Source organism: Dermacentor albipictus, chromosome 5 (genome assembly GCF_038994185.2).
Source record: "Dermacentor albipictus isolate Rhodes 1998 colony chromosome 5, USDA_Dalb.pri_finalv2, whole genome shotgun sequence".
In the NCBI taxonomy this organism is placed as follows: Eukaryota; Metazoa; Arthropoda; class Arachnida; order Ixodida; family Ixodidae; genus Dermacentor; species Dermacentor albipictus.
In genome coordinates this window covers 15,039,212-15,058,769 of record NC_091825.1, presented here as the reverse complement: position 1 = coordinate 15,058,769, position 19,558 = coordinate 15,039,212, and the positions used below count along the sequence as shown (strand labels likewise).

The following is a 19,558-nucleotide window of genomic DNA, read 5'->3' as shown; positions in this document are numbered from 1 at the left end:
TGCTTTCTACTTTTGATATTTCGATACGCTGAGTAAGACCAAAGAAGTTATCTAAACACCCACCTATTCTGAAGTCATTCTGAAGTTCTCCAAAAATGCCATTATTCTCTGCCGATTCTTGAAGCTTTAATTTGAATGCCTGCATTGCTAGCCAGTATATTACCAATGTAACGGTCAACGGTCTATACGGGAGAATTTTGTCTCCCCCTTTATTAATTAAATTTATTCTAATTTGTCGCCAATTGTTTGGTATTCGTCTATATTTTAGTTTTTTGCACTGCTTTCACCAGAGCTTCCGTACTTTTTGTTCCTAGTTCATTATTCAGCCTAACGGAAACCTCCTCTAGCCATGTGGCTGTGCCTTTAGCAATTTTCTCTTCGGCTTTCTTCCGGTTGAAATTTGTCAGCACCAGATCCCTTTCCACCTAGGTCTCTTTCATGGTCTTTTTTCCTTCAGATACAACCTCGGCATTGCCTTGGAAAGATTCAGCTGATATTTTTCGGATGTAATTTATTGCTGCTTACCCATTAAGTTTGTTTTCATCTTCCTCTAGGATATGTTGTATTGTTGTTCACTTCCTGCATAATAATTTTATGTGGTTCCAAAATATTGTAGGTGCGATCGTCTCACGTATTTCTGACAGCTAACGTTCACTTTCACCTTTCGCTTGCACCAGCATTCGAACCATGGACTTAAGCAGCCTATGTTTAAGTGGCGCCGCTTTCCGACGTCTACACAAGAAGTGAAAGTCATTGGTGTTCCCTGAACACCATTGTGGTATACTACCTGAGCCGGCTGCGTAGCATATAGAATAGAATTTATTGATAGGAAAGACAGAGAGGGCGACCTGAGATAGTGCGCTCTAGTCTGCTACTCTGCGCTGGGGAAGAGGGAAGGGTAGTGAAAGTATTGGGATGGATGATGATGATAAGAGAAGTGGTGAGTGCTTATGTACATGAGACAGTTGCCTCGCTAGAGCCGCTCGTCGAGCTTGGCGTCGTGCAGGAACTTCAACAATACTTTTGTTGCACGCATTGAAATTACAGTGTCGGGCCATGGGCTGAGCATAGCTTCCCCCGACAGTAGTTGTCTGCCAACGCTGGCTAGGAAACTGTCTAACGTCCTTCGCTCCAGCATATATGCTGGGCAGTCGCACAGTACGTGTTGCAGTGTTTCGGGCATCTGGCAGTGTACACAATCAGGGTTGTTCGATTGGCCGCTGAGGTGTGCGTAGCGACGGGTGAAAGCAACGCCGAGCCGAATCCTGTGTAGCAATGATGTTTTGCTCCGTGTAAGCTTCGGGGGCAAACATAATTTACCGTCTGGGTCAATCGTATGTAGACGTCTGTGAATATTATCAGAGTGGGCTCTGTAAGCCTTTGTAAGGTCCTGCATGAGTGCCTTGATCATGGAGTTGGTGTCAGGTCGCGAGTAGGCAATCCGCACTTCATCAGAGGAAGAGGAGGCCGATCTTGCCTCACTGTCAGCGAGTTCATTACCAAAGACACCACAATGGCTAGGCATCCAGTGAAAGGTAATCACGTGGCCACTTAACTCGGCACTGTGACAAAGTTCGACGATTTCCAGCACGAGCAGATAGTATGGTCCTTTCTTTAAAAAGTATTTTAGCGCCTGATTTGGCATCCTGATTCGCCTGATAGCGCTGATTTGGCATCGCACCCCATAACAGCTTTGATGCGAAATCTAAATGAACGATCACGATATTAGCACTTCGGAGACCATGGACGAAGCGGAAGCTTACCTTTGATGTAGCCTAGGCATGTCGCCGAAGGCTGAGTGACGCACATTTGTGTGGCCGACAGTGCACTGCGTATTACAGGATGCACGGCGGCACCACAAATAAATGTTTCTACTTAAGCCGTGATCTTCAATCTTCTGCTTTGCATGATAAACTCAAAGTCACCGCAGGGCGGGCGAGTGAAATGCATGCCATAGTCTCAAAAGAAAGTTGGCCCTTGTGAAGTTTCGATGAAATCATTTATTTTCACACAAAGCATGCGCCTGTAGCAGTTGCAAAGCACTTCTGCAGATATCACAGCTCTTCGTGCACAAAAATGTTCACAGCGGTGGCCAAATAACAGCACCAGTACACTCTCTGCACTATTTTGCATTTAAATTCACAGTACTAAATTCCAGCACGAGATATCGTATACGTTGACTACCACGGTAAAGGACACTTAAGACAACGAATTTGAGACCCCGTCATTCTCTGGTGCAGATGCACGAAAAGCTAGGCACAGTGCTTCACAGTGGTTCAATGGGTAAATTTCTAAAAGTTGTAAAAGAAACAGTAAATATAAAACGGTGGCCGTCAAAAATATATTAAAAGACGAAGTGGGCACGCCGTCACTGCTTACGCTCAGTTAGCACAAGTGATGCAGGCATGATGACTTGCCCAGAGGAGGACTCCTTGCTGCGGCGTCGCTGAAGCCATGAGACGAGCCGGTGTCGCAGCGCGATTCGTGTGAAGGCGAAGAAGACAAAGGCGCCCTGCGAGAGCAACAGCGTCACCTGTAGCCCTGCAGGCGAACCGCCGCGATAAGAGCAAATGGAACAGGAGACCAAAGAACACATCACAGTATTGAGGGTATGCAGCTACGTGTGAACGAGCGCCCCAAGCTGCCGCGGCATGAAGCTATCGCGCTTTCGGTGGAACGAGCGGGGTTTTCTCGCATAATTAAAAGTGCAGGTGGGTTATCGCAAAAGTCAGGGGACAGGCATCTTCTAGAAGACAATTCACACGAGACAACTGCAGTCATTATGCCGCAGAAATTTTTAATTTTCTTCCCAGAGTAGTTCAGCAATGGAAGCCAATTGAACCGACGAAAATTTGTACTCGATTTGCGAGACGTATGTCGTCTGGAGGCTACGATTTCGATTTATGCGTTTGTCGACTATCTACACACGTAACACAGCTACCAAAATCGATTTTTGAAACACAGTTATTTAACTTGACGTCGTATCGTTTAAAACCCGAGCGTATCAGCCAGCAAGCGTTGGAAACCGTGGTCTAGTGGTTTAATCACTGGTACCTATCATTCCGCTTCATGCTGGCAGCGATTCGATAAGGTGCTCCATTATATTTCTTTAACGCCACAAAGGACTTACTTTAATACTCTCGAACCAGATGGCAGAAACACGAAACTAAAGATGTGGTTTTCGTGAAGTTTTTTCAGGAGCGCTCTTTCAATATTATATTTCTCATGTTTACTTTCCAAAACGTAGCAATGCTCATTTCTTTGCTAATTCGTAGCTAATTTGTTGTGTCATCGCTTTGATAATCAGATTTTATTCGTTGCAAACATAACTACAAGCATGCGCATGTTTTTGTTTCACGTAACAAAATAGAGAACTTTCACGCCTAGTAGCATTGGAATGCGCCTAAAACGCAAACAGGTCGCTGAAATTGTAGAGGCCTCTAACAGGGGCAGTGAAAGAAAATATCAAACCTACGTTTTTAAAGCGCAGGCATTTTTGGCGATACCCCCGCAAAATGTGTCCGCCAGGAGAAAAGTGTAATCCCTTCTATTCACTCAAATATGTGCAATTAGTGAAGTTGGAATATTTAGTCGTTATAGTAGTGTAAATGGCAACAATTGGTAGTTTTATAACCAATGAAAAACAACTGAAACGAAAACAAAATGAGAATAATCGCAGAAAACACCCATAGGGATACACAGTGCACCATAAAAGAAGCGTGGGAAGCCGAAGTAGGGGTGGGCCAACCTGATATTCCGGGGGTCCACCTATATTTCGGGGTCATCATCAGCCTGGTTACACCCACTGCAAGGCAAAGGCTTCTCCCATACTTCTCCAACTACCCCGGTCATATACTAATTGTGGCCATGTTGTCCCTGCAAGCTTATTAATCTTATCCGCCCACCTAACTTTCTGCCGTCCCCTGCTACGCTTCCCTTCCCTTGGAATCCAGTTCGTAACCCTTAATGAGCATCGGTTATCTTCCCTCCTCATTACATGTCCTGCCCATGCCCATTTCTTTTTCTTGATTTCAACTAAAATTTCATTAACTCGCGTTTGTTCCCTCACCCAATCTGCTCTTTTCTTATCGCTTAACGTTACACCCATCATTTTTCTTTCCATAGCTCGTTGCGTCGTCCTAAATTTCAGTAGGACCCTTTTAGTAGGCCTCCAGGTTTCTGCCCCGTACGTGAGTACTGGTAAGACGCAGCTGTTATACACTTTTCTCTTGAGGGATAATGGCAAGCTGCTGTTCATGATCTGAGAATGCCTACCAAACGCACCCCAGCCCACTCTTATTCTTCTGATTATTTCAGTGTCATAATCCGGATCCGCGGTCACCACCTGTCCTAAGTAGATGTATTCCTTTACCACTTCCAGTGCCTTGCTACCTATCGTAAACTTCTGTTCTCTTCCGAGACTGTTGAACTTTACTTTAGTTTTCATTAATTTTGCGGTGGGAAAACCCCAATTTAGGGGTGGGCCAAACTAGATTCGGGAGTGGGCGAACCTAAATTGGGGGATGAGCCAACTTGAAAGTTTTCCTGAGCGAAAGTTTCCATACATATTTAGGTACATGTATATGCCAGTGCAGTTTGTCCACTCTTGGCGGCTTGGCCTTCAATGTAGCACAAGGTGGATGTACCCGGTGTCTCGTCGCCTTTCAGGTAGGACAAGTGACCAATACCGCCATTTTTCCCCTTCTCGTTTTAAGTGCCTCTGGAGGTCGTTGGAACGTGTGGTATACCTAGCCACGTTCACGGTCGCTTGAGTACGTGACATTCCGAAACTACGAAGTTACAACAATTTAGAAATATTTCTATATTGCGCTATCGCGGTCAGCGAAACCTTTCTTTCGGGGATAAATCAAGGGAGCTTTCACGCATGTAAGGCTTGAGAAAAGGGCTCAAGCAACTTAAAAACTGCGCTGCCAAAACGTGCCTGCTTAGATGCCCGCCTTGCAATCGAAGCGAGCGCATCATGTCCGTTATTTTTGAACGGGAGTAGCGTTAAGGACCCCGTGTCGCAGAAAATATGGTGTTGGAGTATTCGGATTTGTTCGTGGCGAAAGTTTTCGCATATATTTAGGTATATGTACATGCGAGCGCAGCTTATGCACACTCTACGGTCCGGCCTTCGACGTACTACAAGTTGGATATACCTCATGTCTCGACGCCTTTTGGGTAAGAGAAGCTACTAGTTCCGCCATTCTTTCGCCTCCTACTCGTTTTAAGTGTTGTTCGAGGTCATCGAAGTGTCTCGTATACCTAGCCGCGTTCACGGTCACCTGCGTACGGGAGATTCTGGAACAACCAGGTTAGAACCATTTAGAAATACTTCTATATTGTGCTACATTGCCTAACGCGGATAAGTCAAGGGACTTTTTACGCATGTAAGATCCTCTGCTCTTAAATTCTCCGCCATAACGCCGCCTCACAGCCTGCAGGGTTATCCGACTAAGCTAGCTTGGACGCTCAGTTGCCATAGTGAGAAGTGAGAATCGTTGAGTTTTTTCCTTTCCTTTTTTCAACCTGAAGTTCGTACTTCTGAATTCCTCCTCCAGTACACAATATATCCAGGCTTGGAGTGGCGCTTGACACCGTCAAAAATTCCGAGAGCCAGTGGGGCTATACTAATCCAATTAGGAAGAGCCACTAAGCTGCAACATTAGACACTCCCTCACCAGAATAGGTGAGGGAGTGTCAACGCCTAAGGAGAGCAAGGTAAAAGCAATTATGAATGCACCTGCTCCTGAAGATATAAAGCTGTTGCAATCCTTTCTATGATTAGCTGAATATTATGCCAAGTTTGTTGATCATTACGCGGAATCGGTAGAACCGGTTCGCCTCATGCTCAGGCAAGGGCAAAGTTTTGCTTAGTCTGATGATCACCAATGCAGCTTCATTCAGTTGAAGGCTCGTCTTACGTGTTCTCGTATCATTAGGGCCTTCAAGCCTGAATTGTCCGTAGCAGTCACGACTGATACACCTGATGTTGGCATTGGTCCTGTGTTACAAGAACCGTATGGTTCTAAGGTTGGAACTGTAGCGCTTGCAACTAGAACTCTGTCGGTTACAGAAAAAAAGGTATCCTGTAAGCGAGCGTGAAACTCTAGCGTGTCTGTTCGCATGTGAAAAATGGCACGTTTACTCCTGGGGTAGACCTTTCACTCTTAGAAACGACCATCAAGCTGTGCTTGCATTACTGGCCGCTGGTGACTCCGGTCTTTGACTTCTCCGCATTTCGAGATGGTCAGCCAGGCTTCTGCGTTACAACCTTCAGGTTGAATATTCCAAAGGATCAGAAAATATAGTAACTGATGCCTTGTCTATATTTCCAGTACAGGATTCTCAGAGCGTAATTCAGGATGAAGAAATAGTATACCTAGTTACATCGGTCGTTGACAAAGGAACAGTGCAACTTGCAACCACTACACATGATACTCTTCAGAAAGTCATTGTATAAGGAAGCCATAAGAAAAACATAGGCAATACTTGAATAGCTCATTTTCATGTAAATGAAGAATTGTATTTTGTAGATGGATTACTCATGCGTGGGGATCGTATGGTAATACCCAGTGTTCTGGTACCTACATTTCTTCAGTTGGCACATGAAAATCACCAGGCAATCCGTACCAAGCAGCTTCTCCGTGAACGCTATTGCTGGCCTCAGATGGATAGTACTGTAGAATAGTATGTAAAGCATTCTGATGTATTTCAGCTGGCAGGTGATTAGGCAAAGTCTCATGTAGCTCCATTACAGCCAGTCGAATGGCCAAACGGGCCTTGGCAGAAATTGGGAATGGACATCATTGGTCTATTAAACACGTCCCACACTGGATACTTCTTGACTGAGCTTTGAGCCGCGAAGGGATACCGGACTCTATACTCTTTGATACTCTACTCTATACCAGACTCTAGGTCTTTGACTGTCATTGATAATCTGCAATTACGCTAATCTTTTTTATCCTTATTATGCTACCCTTGTTCTCAACATAGTTATGTTTTAATTGTGTCCTTTCTCCTTATTTTAAGTGACCATGTTTTCATTACGCATTTTTATTATATATGCGTCGATGTTATTTCCACCTGATAAGTGAATTGTATTTATGACTGGTATTTGCGACACATATTTTGGAATTTTATTTTTGAATTGTAGCGAATTGTATTTTGCTTACCTTAGTAGCTATACCTTCATACGATTCTTTTCTTGTTTAATTGCTTCAAGGTATTTGTTCGGTCATTAATTTCTGCCTTATATCACGATCATTTTTGTTTCTACTTCCGAATATTGAAATAATTTATCAAGGTGTATTGTGTACTGTACTCTGTATTGTGTGTTTTTTTCTTAGTTTTTCTGATGTAAGCAATGCCGCTATACCGCTGTCATGTGAATGGGGGCTTGCGGCTTTGTCAAGCTGTCATTTATGACAGCTTTTACAGCTGGCCTCCAGTGTCGTGTACCCTACATGTGACACAAATAAATGCATTATCATTATTATCATTATCATTTATATTAATAATAATAATAATAATAATAATAATAATAATAATAATAATAATAATAATAATAATAATAATAATAATAATAATAATAATAATAATAATAATAATAATAATAATAATAATAATAATAATAATAATAATAATAATAATAATAATAATAATAATAATAATAATAATAATAATAATAATAATAATAATAATAATAATATTATTATTATTATTATTATTATTATTATTATTATTATTATTATTATTATTATAGGTACGCGCAATGGTCCGCAGTTTATCTGAAACCGATTCCAGGATTACCTAAAGGAAAATGGAATTGCTCATTTTTTTTCTCCTCGAACTATTATCCTGAGGGAAACGGTCAAATAGAAAGGTTCAACTGAGTCATTAAGGAACATTTGCAGGTAGCCAGACTTGAAGGTCGAGATGCTTCGAAAAGCATTACAGAATCCTCAGGTTCCTATAGGATTACCCCACGTGCTACAATGGGTCTCTTCCCAGCTTTCCTACTTCATGGTCGTCATCATCATCATCATCAGCCTGGTTACGCCCACTGCAAGGCAACGGCCTCTCCCATACTTCTCCAACAACCCCGGTCACGTACTAATTGTGGCCATGCCGTCCCTGCAAACTTCTTAATCTCATCCGCCCACCTAACTTTCTGCCGCCCCCTGCTACGCTTTCCTTCCCTTGGAATCCAGTCCGTAACCCTTAATGACCATCGGTTATCTTCCCTCCTCATTACATGTCCTGCCCATGCCCATTTCTTTTTCTTTATTTGAACTAAGATGTCATTAACTCGCGTTCGTTCCCTCTCCCAATCTGCTCTTTTCTTCTCCCTTAACGTTACACCTATCATTCTTCTTTCCATAGCTCCTTGCGTCGTCCTCAATTTAAGTAGAACCCTTTTCGTAAGCCTCCAGGTTTCTGCCCCGTACGTGAGTACTGGAAAGACACAGCTGTTATACACATTTCTCTTGAGGGATAATGGTAACCTGCTGTTCATGGTCTGCGAATGCCTGCCAAACGCACCCCAGCCCATTCTTATCCTTCTGATTATTTCCGCCTTATGATCCGGATCCGCTGTCACTTCCTGCCCTAAGTAGATGTATTCCCTTACCATTTCCAGTGCCTCGCTACCTATTGTAAATTGCTGTTCTCTTCCGAGACTGTTAAACATTACTTCAGTTTTCTGCAGATAAATTTTTAGACCCACTCTTCTGCTTTGCCTCTCCAGGTCAGTGAGGGTGCATTGCAATTGGTCTCCTGAGTTACTAAGCAAGGCAATATCATCAGCGAATCGCAAGTTACTAAGGTATTCTCCATTACCCTTTATCCCAAATTCTTCCCAATCCAGGTCTCTGAACACCTCCTGTAAACAGGCTGTGAATAGCATGGTCGTCAACCTCGTTCAAAGACAGATATTAGAAACTTTAGGTTGCGTAAGCGGAACAGCACAGTTTTCTGCCTCAAGTTCAAGATAGGGGCTCGCAGAAGCAGTGGCAAACTAAACAGTATATAGAAAAACGTAGAAGTGCTCACGCAACTGTTATCAAGGTGGGAGACACCATCAAAATAAGGTTTAACGAGAAATGATTTTTTTTAATTACAGTAAACCTCGTGCATTTAACGCCAAGACAAGACCATCTACTTTTGTACTCAGTTATGGGAAGATGCCGAATGCCTCTAAGTTAACCCTAGTAGTAAAGGATTCAGTAGATAGTACATTGTCTACAAGTGATAAAGGCTTTTTGTACTCATATTGAAACTTGTATAGTCATCCCGAGGACTCGTCTACAGTTACATCGTCTCTTTATAGTAATAAGGATCAGCTGAATAATTCGTCTGGCTGTATCACTTCCGAGTCTACACAGTCAGCAGTCATCTGTGATTCCGTGGGGGAATCGGTAGCCTCCCAGGACTTGTTGGGGCGTCCAGAGGAGCTTCCTAGGCAACCTTCCTCAGCTTTGCGCGACACCAACATTCATATGTCAAACCAGAGGGAGGGAATCAATAGTGGGACGACTGGGTCTTCGAAGTCGATCGACACGCGTCGCAACCCCCAAAGTTCGTCTGAGGTACGCGCACGTCCTCGCCACAGCAAGAAACGGCCTCCGTGGCTTGATGATTTTGTTTCTGAAGTGTAGGGCGTACTGTCATACCTGAGGTGCCACGGCTAGGGGTCTCACCATCACATTACAGAGATAGGTCATGTGTTGCTTTGTTCAATACAGATGTACAATGTATTTTTCTTCCGGTATGGTGCAGTGAAACTTGTACCCTAGGTTGCTTGTCGGGTTTTGTGTTGAATTGTCTGCAGAGCATTGTGACGCATGCATATTTCTTTGTGAAGTGCTAAACGCACTGGAAGTGCCTGGACACAGGTGCGTCAATGACTGTCTGTGTTCTTGTGCCTCCAAAGACTGGTGCGCTTGTGTGTGAACTTGGGGGGTCGGACAGAAAATATTCTTGGCCTTAAGTACGTGCGCTTGGTGTATCCGTTTCACTGAATAGTTACTCTTCTTTTCCAGATGGGGATGATGTTGTATGGTGTCTCCCTATGAGAGATCTCCTGTTAAATGTCTAATCATGTTGTGGTCGACTTTGGCCATATGGCGCAGCCCCTTACGGTCAGGTGTTTGCCTTCCACCAATGAGTTGGTGACATCTGGCAGGGAAGTCTTCGTGCATTAAGCGGTCGCTTGTCCTTTGCGTGGTTTGCTTCAAGGGCGGTCCGTCTCTCCGCCTCCCTCTCTCGTGTCGGCATCGCCGGCGCTCGCCGCGCGCTCTCCAGACGCCAGGCCCCCACCACCTGCCGCTACCGACACAACACTTAACATAACAATCGACAATTAAGAAATCTAACGCACACATCGTGTCGGGCGTCATTCTGATAACCCGTTGCAGCCAAATAATAGTTAAATTCAAGTTCCACAAAACAAAAGACACTATTCTTTCTAATGCCCGGAAACTAAAGAACACATCTTATAGCATTGGTGATGACTTCTCTCGTCCTGTCCAATCTGCGCGAAGTCATCTCGTAGCATTCGCCAAATCCAAAGGCGATCACTTTTCACTCCATTAGAAGACACTACACATCGGTACAAAACGTTTCGTATACTATCACTCATCGTAGACGGTTAGGGAAATACCATAGCGGTCGTCTACCCGTCCTCGTACCTCAGCATACCTCAGGTTGCTTGCTGAGTACCCGCCCCGGTACCTCAGCAAGCAACCCTCTTTCGTTGTCTATAACCTTCACTAATATTGGCAGTTTTATCCCGAAACGGGAACTACTATCAAGCATAGTCACGTCATCTAACAGCATTATGCTGATACCAACCGAAACCTGGCTTACTAATGATTTCATCGACGCTGAAGTTGTTGCCGACTTGCCAAATTTCTCCGTTTATCGAAACAATCGCCCATGTTCACGAGGGGGTGGCGTGTGGATCGTAGCTGGACCAGAATTACCATGTTGACCCATCAGCATCACATCCGACTTGGAGATACTGTGGTTCTCTGCCTTACTTTGCCACACTCCGTTCTAATCGGCGTATGTTATAGGGCCCCGCATGCTAACCCAACATTTTTACATGAGCTTAGCAACAAAGTAAACCAACTTATCACTTCATTTCCGAACGCACATATTATCTTCGGTGATTTTATCGACTGGCATAACCACTCTCACTCACAGCTAATCAGCTCAGAATCAAGGGATTTTCTCGACGTTTGTTTCAACTTTAACCTTAATCAATTAGTAACCAGCCCAACACCCATCGTAGGCATTTCCAGCAACATTTTAGACTTATAACTGGAGCACCCATCCTGACAGTTTATCATCCATTGCGTACTTAAGCCCATTAGCGACCATAAATTTATTTAAGCAGATTTTTACTGCCGCGCCGAACGCCATGAAACACGAAAGGAAACGATCGCTCTGTATGAAAAAAGTAGTTATGAAGCCATTATTTGCGAATTGAGCGACTTTTATCCACTCTTTGAAGACAGTTTTAACCAGAGTTCTGTTAACGACAAGTGGTTGATATTGAAGAATAAACTAGAGGACCTAAGACAAAGATTTATCCCCAGAATAACCTTTCGTGAAAATCGCTCTACACCTTGGTTTTCCAAGAAACTAAAATAATCTGGAAAACCAGAAGGAGTGCTTTTATCTCGCTGCTAAACTGAAAGGAAACCTCGAGGGGTGGGGAAAATACCACTCAGCCGAAAAAGAATACTTGACCAACGGAAAACAGTTTTTCTTAAATGGCGACATGCCGCGCATGCTACGCAATCACCCATAGAAATTTTGGCGCATTATCAACCCTGCACCAACACACTCAGTCGCTTTCACTAATGCGTCGGCTGAACTAGTCTCCGACATAGACTGCGCTAACATCTTCAATATCGCATTTTCAACAGTTTTCAAGCAATACCGCAACCCGCCTTCATGGATACCACCTACTAATACCATATCATCGATGGATCCGATAACCGTTTCTTCAAGCGGAATTTCGTCCTTAATCGAGAAAATTAAACGTTCCCTCTCAGCCGGCATCGACAGAATCAGCTCAAAACTACCCAAAAATATAAAGTGCATTACTTCAGTGTATCGGAAATTGTTATTTTCACAGTCACTTTCCACAGGTCTTATTTCTAAAGACTGGCAAACGGGGAAGCTCGTTCCGCTTTGCAAATCCGGTGATAAAAATTATCCTCCTAACTACCGTCCCATATCTCTAACCAGCGTCGCTTACAATGTCATGGAACTTGTCAGATACTCACATTCGGACTTCATAGGCGCAAAACATTTCTTCCGTCCATCCCAGGTTCCGCAAGGGTATTCATGCGAAACAAACCTAGCCAAGTTTCTCACTGATTCGCACACTCATTTGGACACTAACCTTCAGATTGAGGCTATTTGCCTGGATAACGCTAAGGTATTTGATAAAGTTCTACATCAACGGTTTATACAAAAACTGTCTTGGTTAAACCAACATCCGAAGGTGCTAAAGTGGATCAAGACGTTTTTAACTAATAGATTTTAGATTAGATTATGGGGTTTTACGTGCCAAAACCACTTTCTGATTATGAGGCACGCCGTAGTGGAGGACTCCGGAAATTTCGACCACCTGGGGTTCTTTAACGTGCACCTAAATCTAAGTACACCGGGGTTTTCGCATTTCGCCCCCATCGAAATGCGGCCGCCGTGGCCGGGATTCGATCCCGCGACCTCGTGCTCAGCAGCCTAACACCATAGCCACTGAGCAACCGCGGCGGGTAACTAATCGCTCTCAATCTGTTATCATAAATAATCAGTCCTCACATCCTCTTCCTGTAACATCAGGTGCCCCACAAGGCTCACTTCTCGCCCCTCTTTTTTTTCTTATATATATCAACGACCTCCCACTGCATGTATCTTGCCAAAATAGAATATTTGCTGACGACTGCGTTATATACCGCGGAGTAAGTAACACTATGGGTCAAGAAGTCTTCCAACGGGATCTTAACTACATACAACACGTGTGTGACGATTGGATCATGATCTTTAACCCTTGCAAATCAAAGCACCTTTTCATTACCCGTCGACACGTGATTCATGCGTGTCAATACACAATCGCTAACGAGTCTGTAGAATCCGTATCATTTTTCAAATACTTAGGCATCACAATATCTAATGATCTAACATGAAAGGAACGTATTACTAGCATGATATCATCAGCCAACCAAACACTGGGATTTCTTAAACGTCGCCTTCGCCTCCCTCCACCTCATGTCAAATTGCTTGCTTAAAATCGCTCGTTCAACCTAAACTAGCATATCGATCCGCCTAATGAGACCCGCATCATGCTACTCATAAATGATCTAGAAGCAGTCCAAAATCGTGCTACAAGGTTCATCCATTCTTACTCATATGACGTCAGTGTTTCAGCTCTGCAAACGAAATCTGCTTTATCGCCTCTGTCACTTCGTCGTCGCATAGCCGCCCTATTACTGTACCACAAGTTCTATTAGTCACCACTCAATCATGCACCCTACATCATGCCAACGCCGTACATTTCTCACCGCACAAACCACAACCTTCAAGTCTTTCTTCCACGTGCCCGAGCGGTTGCTTTTTCGCCTTCCTTGTTCCCACGTGCAATAAAGATTGGAATGGCCTTCCCCTATATATCGTTGATATCACATGTGCATCATTCGTTAAACATTTAAAGAACCTATTTTGTATATATTCATTGTTCGGCATCGTTGTTCGGCATTGTTCATGTCTTCTAGCCGATTATGTAATACCCCCTTGTGGAGTCTTTAAGGAAATGAAATGAAATAAGATACATGCCTTATCAGGAAGCTACAAGCAGTGTCCGACTATTACCAAACCGAGTGCATGCCAGCAACACGTCAGCTGTTTTTTTTTCCTGATGTATAAGATTTTTCATCGGTGCATAATCAGGTTCAAAAGACGTTTTTGCCGCAATTTAACACACACAAAAGAAAGACACATAAAGACAACATGGGCAACTCAGTCAATGCACTGACGCTCAGCCAGTGCATTGACAGCTATGTAGGTTCGTTTTCAAGACTCACGCGGCAGTTGCACAAGCAACTTCTCGGAATTTTTTAACTTTTGTTTACAATATACGTTCATCAATAACAACGGTAAACTTTTCATTCAGAAAGATGCTGTATGCATAGGCTTGCTTCTTGGTGGAATTCACAATGACCTTCTTCAAGCGAGTGAAGACAGATGCCTCATGGAATGCGTGCAACAGACAAGCGCTGCGAAGGTGTACAGATTTGTGGACGACTTATTTTTTATAAATTTAACCATTTTGACACTCAGTTTTGTACTGAACTGATGATTGATGTGTTTCTTTCATGTATGAAGCAACTACAATTGGCTACGTAATTTCCACATGATGCGCAACTTAGATTTGCCGACCAGTAATACCTTTTATCTTCAGCCAAAATTTTCAGGCTCCGCGCTTGACGATTCAGACTAATAAAGATCCAGTAATAAGGAGTGAAGATAACCGATTGTCTTTAAGGGTTACGGACTGCATTCCAAGGGAAGCGAAGCGTAGCAGGGGGCGGCAGAAAGTTAGATGGGCGGATGAGATTAAGAAGTTTGCAGGGACAACATGGTCACAATTAGTACATGACCGGGGTAGTTGGAGAAGTATGGTGAGGCCTTTGCCCTGCAGTGGGCGTAACCGGCTCATGATGATGAAGAGCTTTTATTTAGTGACCATGTGTGCTGAAAGTATTTCCTCGTTCTAGGAAGATCCGCCAACCCTACAGTTTGGCACATCTTAGGATAGACAAGTGAGTGAGACAAGTGAGTGAGACAAATCATGTTTAAGAGCTGGCTTGTTGGGGTCTTGCCTTGTCACCATGCGCATCAGTATTTACTGATGCCAGTTTTCCAGATAATTTGCTATCTAGCATGGCTGACTGTCCTTTAGTAGACTTAAAGCACCCAAGAATCGGGCAAGAAAGAAATCATCGAGAACAAAAACCTCGTCATCGCGAACCATGGTTTTCTTATTTGCAGCGAGTTTCTTCTGGAATTAAAAGGTAGCAGACAAGGCTGGCATTAGAATTGTTTCTTCCTGCGGTACGTGCTTATTCAAGTGCGTCTTCATTTGTTTGATGTGACGAGTGTGATAAGTAACACATAAATACGTTTGTTTATTGCTTTCACGATGTTTAAAAATGAAATACCCCTTGATGCGGTCACTGCTCCAACTGCGAAACCGGCCCATCTTTCAACGACCGCCTCAGAGAACGCTCCAATGTATTGAAGGGAAGTCCAGGCAGCCATCTAGCAAGCCCATTTCTTTGACCTGTTTGAATGCTTTCTTTAATCAGTGCAAAGCACTAAGACATTACATAGTGACCAGCGTTGCCGTGATCTATAGGAGGCTTACTGCATCGCAGTAACATGTGGCAGGTGCGTAAGTGTGCCGTCGCTATCACTCTTCAAGGAAATGGCGTTGCTTGCCCACTGATGACGGCGCTCATTCGGCGATTTTGACTTCCAGCACCCAGCCTTCACTTCTTACCATGTAGCTTACCCTCTCTGCTTCCGTCTTCACGTACTTGTATTACATTTGCTCTGCGTGTTATGAAAGCTTGGTTGATCACAGCGCTTTGCCAGTCTCAGTCTTCTATCCAATGCCTTGCGCTGTTACTAGTTTTTTATGCGTCATGCAGTTTCCGTGAAACATCCATTAGGCTGTTTTTATCACGTCGTCGTCATTCCAAATTCGTGCACCGACTCCTGTAGTACTTTGCTTATCACATCGATGTCATCGTGCAGTGGTAGAAATGCCACGGTCTTCGTGCTGTCGAAGCATCGTCCTAAACATCACGCCAATGTTGTCAAGCCGTCGTCGTCCTCCCGCCTTTGTCTATTCATTTAAGACATTCCGTTTTTGTAATTTTTGTAATCATTCTGTCTTTCACTCGTGATTATCCGACCATTTCCTTTACACCGCCCTCAATACGTAGTTGTAAGACAGTGTTTGTCATGCATTAGTTGCTATTCCGTTATCATCATGCCGTCGTGGTCATTGTATTGTCACTTGATGTCCGTCATCCAATATGATCGTGTCACTCCACCGTCATAATACAGCTGTGGTACAGTCGTCGCCACGCCATAGTCATCATGCAAGTAGACGCTGTCATCGTCGACCATCGTCATCATTTGATTATTGTGAACTGTTTGCCGTGATATCAGCTTCGTCGTTCCATCTTCATGCAGGGGTGTGTCATAGCAAAGTGCTCCACTTCGGAGACAGGGTATGTTGTATGTAAGGAAAACATAGAAATGGCAATGAGCAGTGAAATATACAATGGAAGGTGTCTGCAGGAGTAAAGCCAGTCGCTAGATTGCTTAAATGCTGATTACATTATCATAAATATTCATCGTGAGATTTCATGTACTTGATTTTTTCTTTTCGTTTAGAGGCAGACAGAACTTGCCTGGAGGCTGTTGAGGATCACGAAGGCGTGCCAGAGTGCCTGTACTCGTGCAAAGGGAGCCACGAATCCCAGTGTCCACGTGGCGCCCATTACCAGTGCCAGCTTAAGGTAGACCACGAGCATCCAGCGGCTGCTGCTGCTGCAGGAGCTACGGCGGAGCTGCCAAATTCAGTGCCATAAATAGAATAAATGGTTTATCTGGTGCTACGGCTAATCTTTTTTCAACACTTACTTTGTCAGTCTGGGTGATGGTGCCAGAGATGCGGACTATGGAAAGGCAGAAGAAAACCAGGTTGGTCACCACCACGGCCGCCATAGGCGCCGCGAAGAAGGCGAGCAGGGCCATTCGATTTGAGATCCAGCAGACGCCGCGACCGTAACCTGGCGCCATCGGGTGTTTCGGCGCAAGCAACCACAGGTCCATGGCAGCCGACGGGATAACAACGAGCCCCGGCGCAGACCAGCAGTAGGCGCTGAACACGCAGAAGGCTCGGGCTCCTCTCCTCTTGCTCGGCTCCGCGCTTGACGACACAGACCAGTACAGATCCAGCGCGAGAGCAGTGGTCCAGAAGAAGCTGAGATTGATTCGAAAAAAAAAGTAATATCAAGGGACTGTTGTATGAATATACGTTGTGAGAAGAGTTATTCACGCTACTGTGCCATACTATGCCGGCCTGGCATATTAGGCGAGGCTTTTGTCGTTTTGTACGCTTTCCTTTCTGCACTAGGAGTGCCAAAGGGAACAAAAGGACATGTGGGGGGGAAGCCGGTAACGTGGCATATATATATATATATACATATATATATATATATATATATATATATACACACACACACACACATATACATACTCACATTTAGCGCACGATCACTATTGATCTTTTTTTTCTTTGACCCTTTCTTCCTTCCCCACGTGTAGGCTAGTGAATTCGCAACGATATCGGTTCCCTGCCTTAATTTCATTCTTATCTATCTCTTGCTCTTTTTGGTGTAGCCCAACAGATCCATTCGACCACATGCAGTGTAAGTTTCCTCTTCCCTCTTCGAGCCTGTTCCATGGGCCTATTGGAAGAGGTGGCCTCATTAGACAAATGCATACGACGCACACACGGAACCAATCTTTAAGGCTCTAAATCTATTACCAGTGAGTGAACTTGACCGTACGATCTTAACTAAATGCTATCAATTGGAATTAAACAAATACTAATTTCTTATTGATTTCTCCGGACTAGGTCAGCTTGAGCATGTCCTACATTGGGAATGCGTGAACTTTGGAAGGTGCCCAGAACACGTACATAGTACGACCCTCAGATGTTAGAATATCGGCTACCTGCGCTGCTTAATAATGCACAGTTCCAAATATAGCACAATACCACACCTATTTATCTTATTTGCTTTGCTGTGATGCTCCTATTTTCCCAGTGTTTTCCTTTCGCACACAATGTGCAATCTCATGCAATATTCATGTACTCATGTGGACCGGTTTGTGTCTACAAGCGTTTTCTGCACAACGATTAGTTATTATCTATTTTCCAAGTGTTTGTGACAGTGGTAACTGATTTAAGACCTTTCAGTTATTACACCTGACTAGGGTGCATGGTTTATTTATTTTCAAGTGGTGTATTTATCATGCGCCTTGTCTGCCAGTACTCGGGGGTGCAGAGATGTCAAGCCTGATAGATGGCTTTTGTCTGTACCAACCAAGTGTCTTTATTACTGGACAGACAGACAGACAAAAAAATATGGGGTTTTACGTGCCAAAACCACTTTCTCATTATGAGGCACGCCGTAGTGGAGGACTCTGGAAATTTTGACCACCTGGGGTTATTTAACGTGCACCTTAATCTAAGTACACAGGTGTTTTCGCATTTCGCCCCCATCGAAATGCGGCCGCCGTGGCTGCGATTCGATCCCGCGACATCATATTCGGCAGCCCAACACCATAGCCACTGAGCAACCACGGCGAATGGGTGGGTGGGTAGACACAGATAGACAGACAGACAGACAGACAGAGACAGACACACAGAGACAGACAGAGACAGACAGAGACAGACACAGACAGACAGACAGAGACAGACACAGACAGACAGACAGAGACAGACAGAGACAGACACAGACAGACAGACAGAGACAGACAGAGACAGACACAGACAGAGACAGACACAGACAGACACAGACACAGACAGACACAGACACAGACAGACACAGACAGACACAGACAGACACAGACAGACACAGACAGACAGACAGACACAGACAGACAGACAGACACAGACAGACAGACAGACAGACAGACAGGCAGACAGACAGACAGACAGACAGACAGACAGACAGACAGACAGACAGACAGACAGACAATGTGGCGGGGAGGGGCATTAAATCGCTGCACATATCTTTGGTGCTTTACACCGTTCACTGTAGCGTAACTTTGATAATTTTTTTTGTTTGCAAAGCGCTTTTGCGCTTTAAATGAACGGGGTCACTGCTGAGGGTGATTTCTAATGCAAAACGCTGACTGACGGGACCGAGTAAAACTTCAGTTTAAACAAGAAAAAATTCCTTTTAGTTCGGGACACACTGAACGAAGGAAGGAGTCGACCGGGCGGAGTCTACGATAACAAGAAATCTCTGCAAGAAACTTGCCTTTCTATTGTGCACTCTGTCCTGACACCCTGGTCCATTGAACATTTTACGGACGAAAAAAAAATATTTTCTCTTGCCTTGAGTAATATATGATCTTGTAGCCGCTGTGGGCAGCTAGTAGCAGCTTCGAACCACAGTGTAGCAGATGACGCGTCAGCATGCGATCCCAATGTCTTCTGTTCACTGGTGCCAAGGGCCACATACGACCAAACAGCGCCAGGTAAGTGACAATGTGCGTCAATGATTTGTCAATAAAAAAGAAAGATGAATTGCGATAGCTAGATGTTACTTGGCTTTAAAAGGGCCTAGAAATCAGTCTTGTAAACAGCATAACATAGGCAGGTAAAAAATAACATGAGAGCGAAGTGTACTACAGCTGTAAAATAACTGTTTGCTGATGCATGGCATACTAT

At 44.1% G+C, this 19,558-nt stretch overlaps 1 protein-coding gene across 4 annotated transcripts in view; it reads right to left on the bottom strand.

Moving 5' to 3' along the window:
* Positions 1-2,092: 2,092 nt before the first annotated feature.
* LOC135906576 (uncharacterized) overlaps positions 2,093-19,558 on the bottom strand; it is a 125,596-nt gene continuing 108,130 nt past the window's right edge. The window contains exons 3-6 of one of the 4 annotated variants that reach the window (XM_070538300.1): positions 16,735-17,077; positions 16,503-16,661; positions 6,595-6,683; positions 2,093-2,541 (exon numbers count right to left, since the gene is read on the bottom strand). In XM_070538300.1, the coding sequence (XP_070394401.1) occupies positions 2,382-2,541; positions 6,595-6,683; positions 16,503-16,661; positions 16,735-17,077 (751 nt within the window). In that variant the 3' untranslated portion in view covers positions 2,093-2,381. The remainder of the gene's footprint in view (positions 2,542-6,594; positions 6,684-16,502; positions 16,662-16,734; positions 17,078-19,558) is intronic. The other 3 variants (XM_065438029.2, XM_065438030.2, XM_065438031.2) reach the window with 3 other exon arrangements.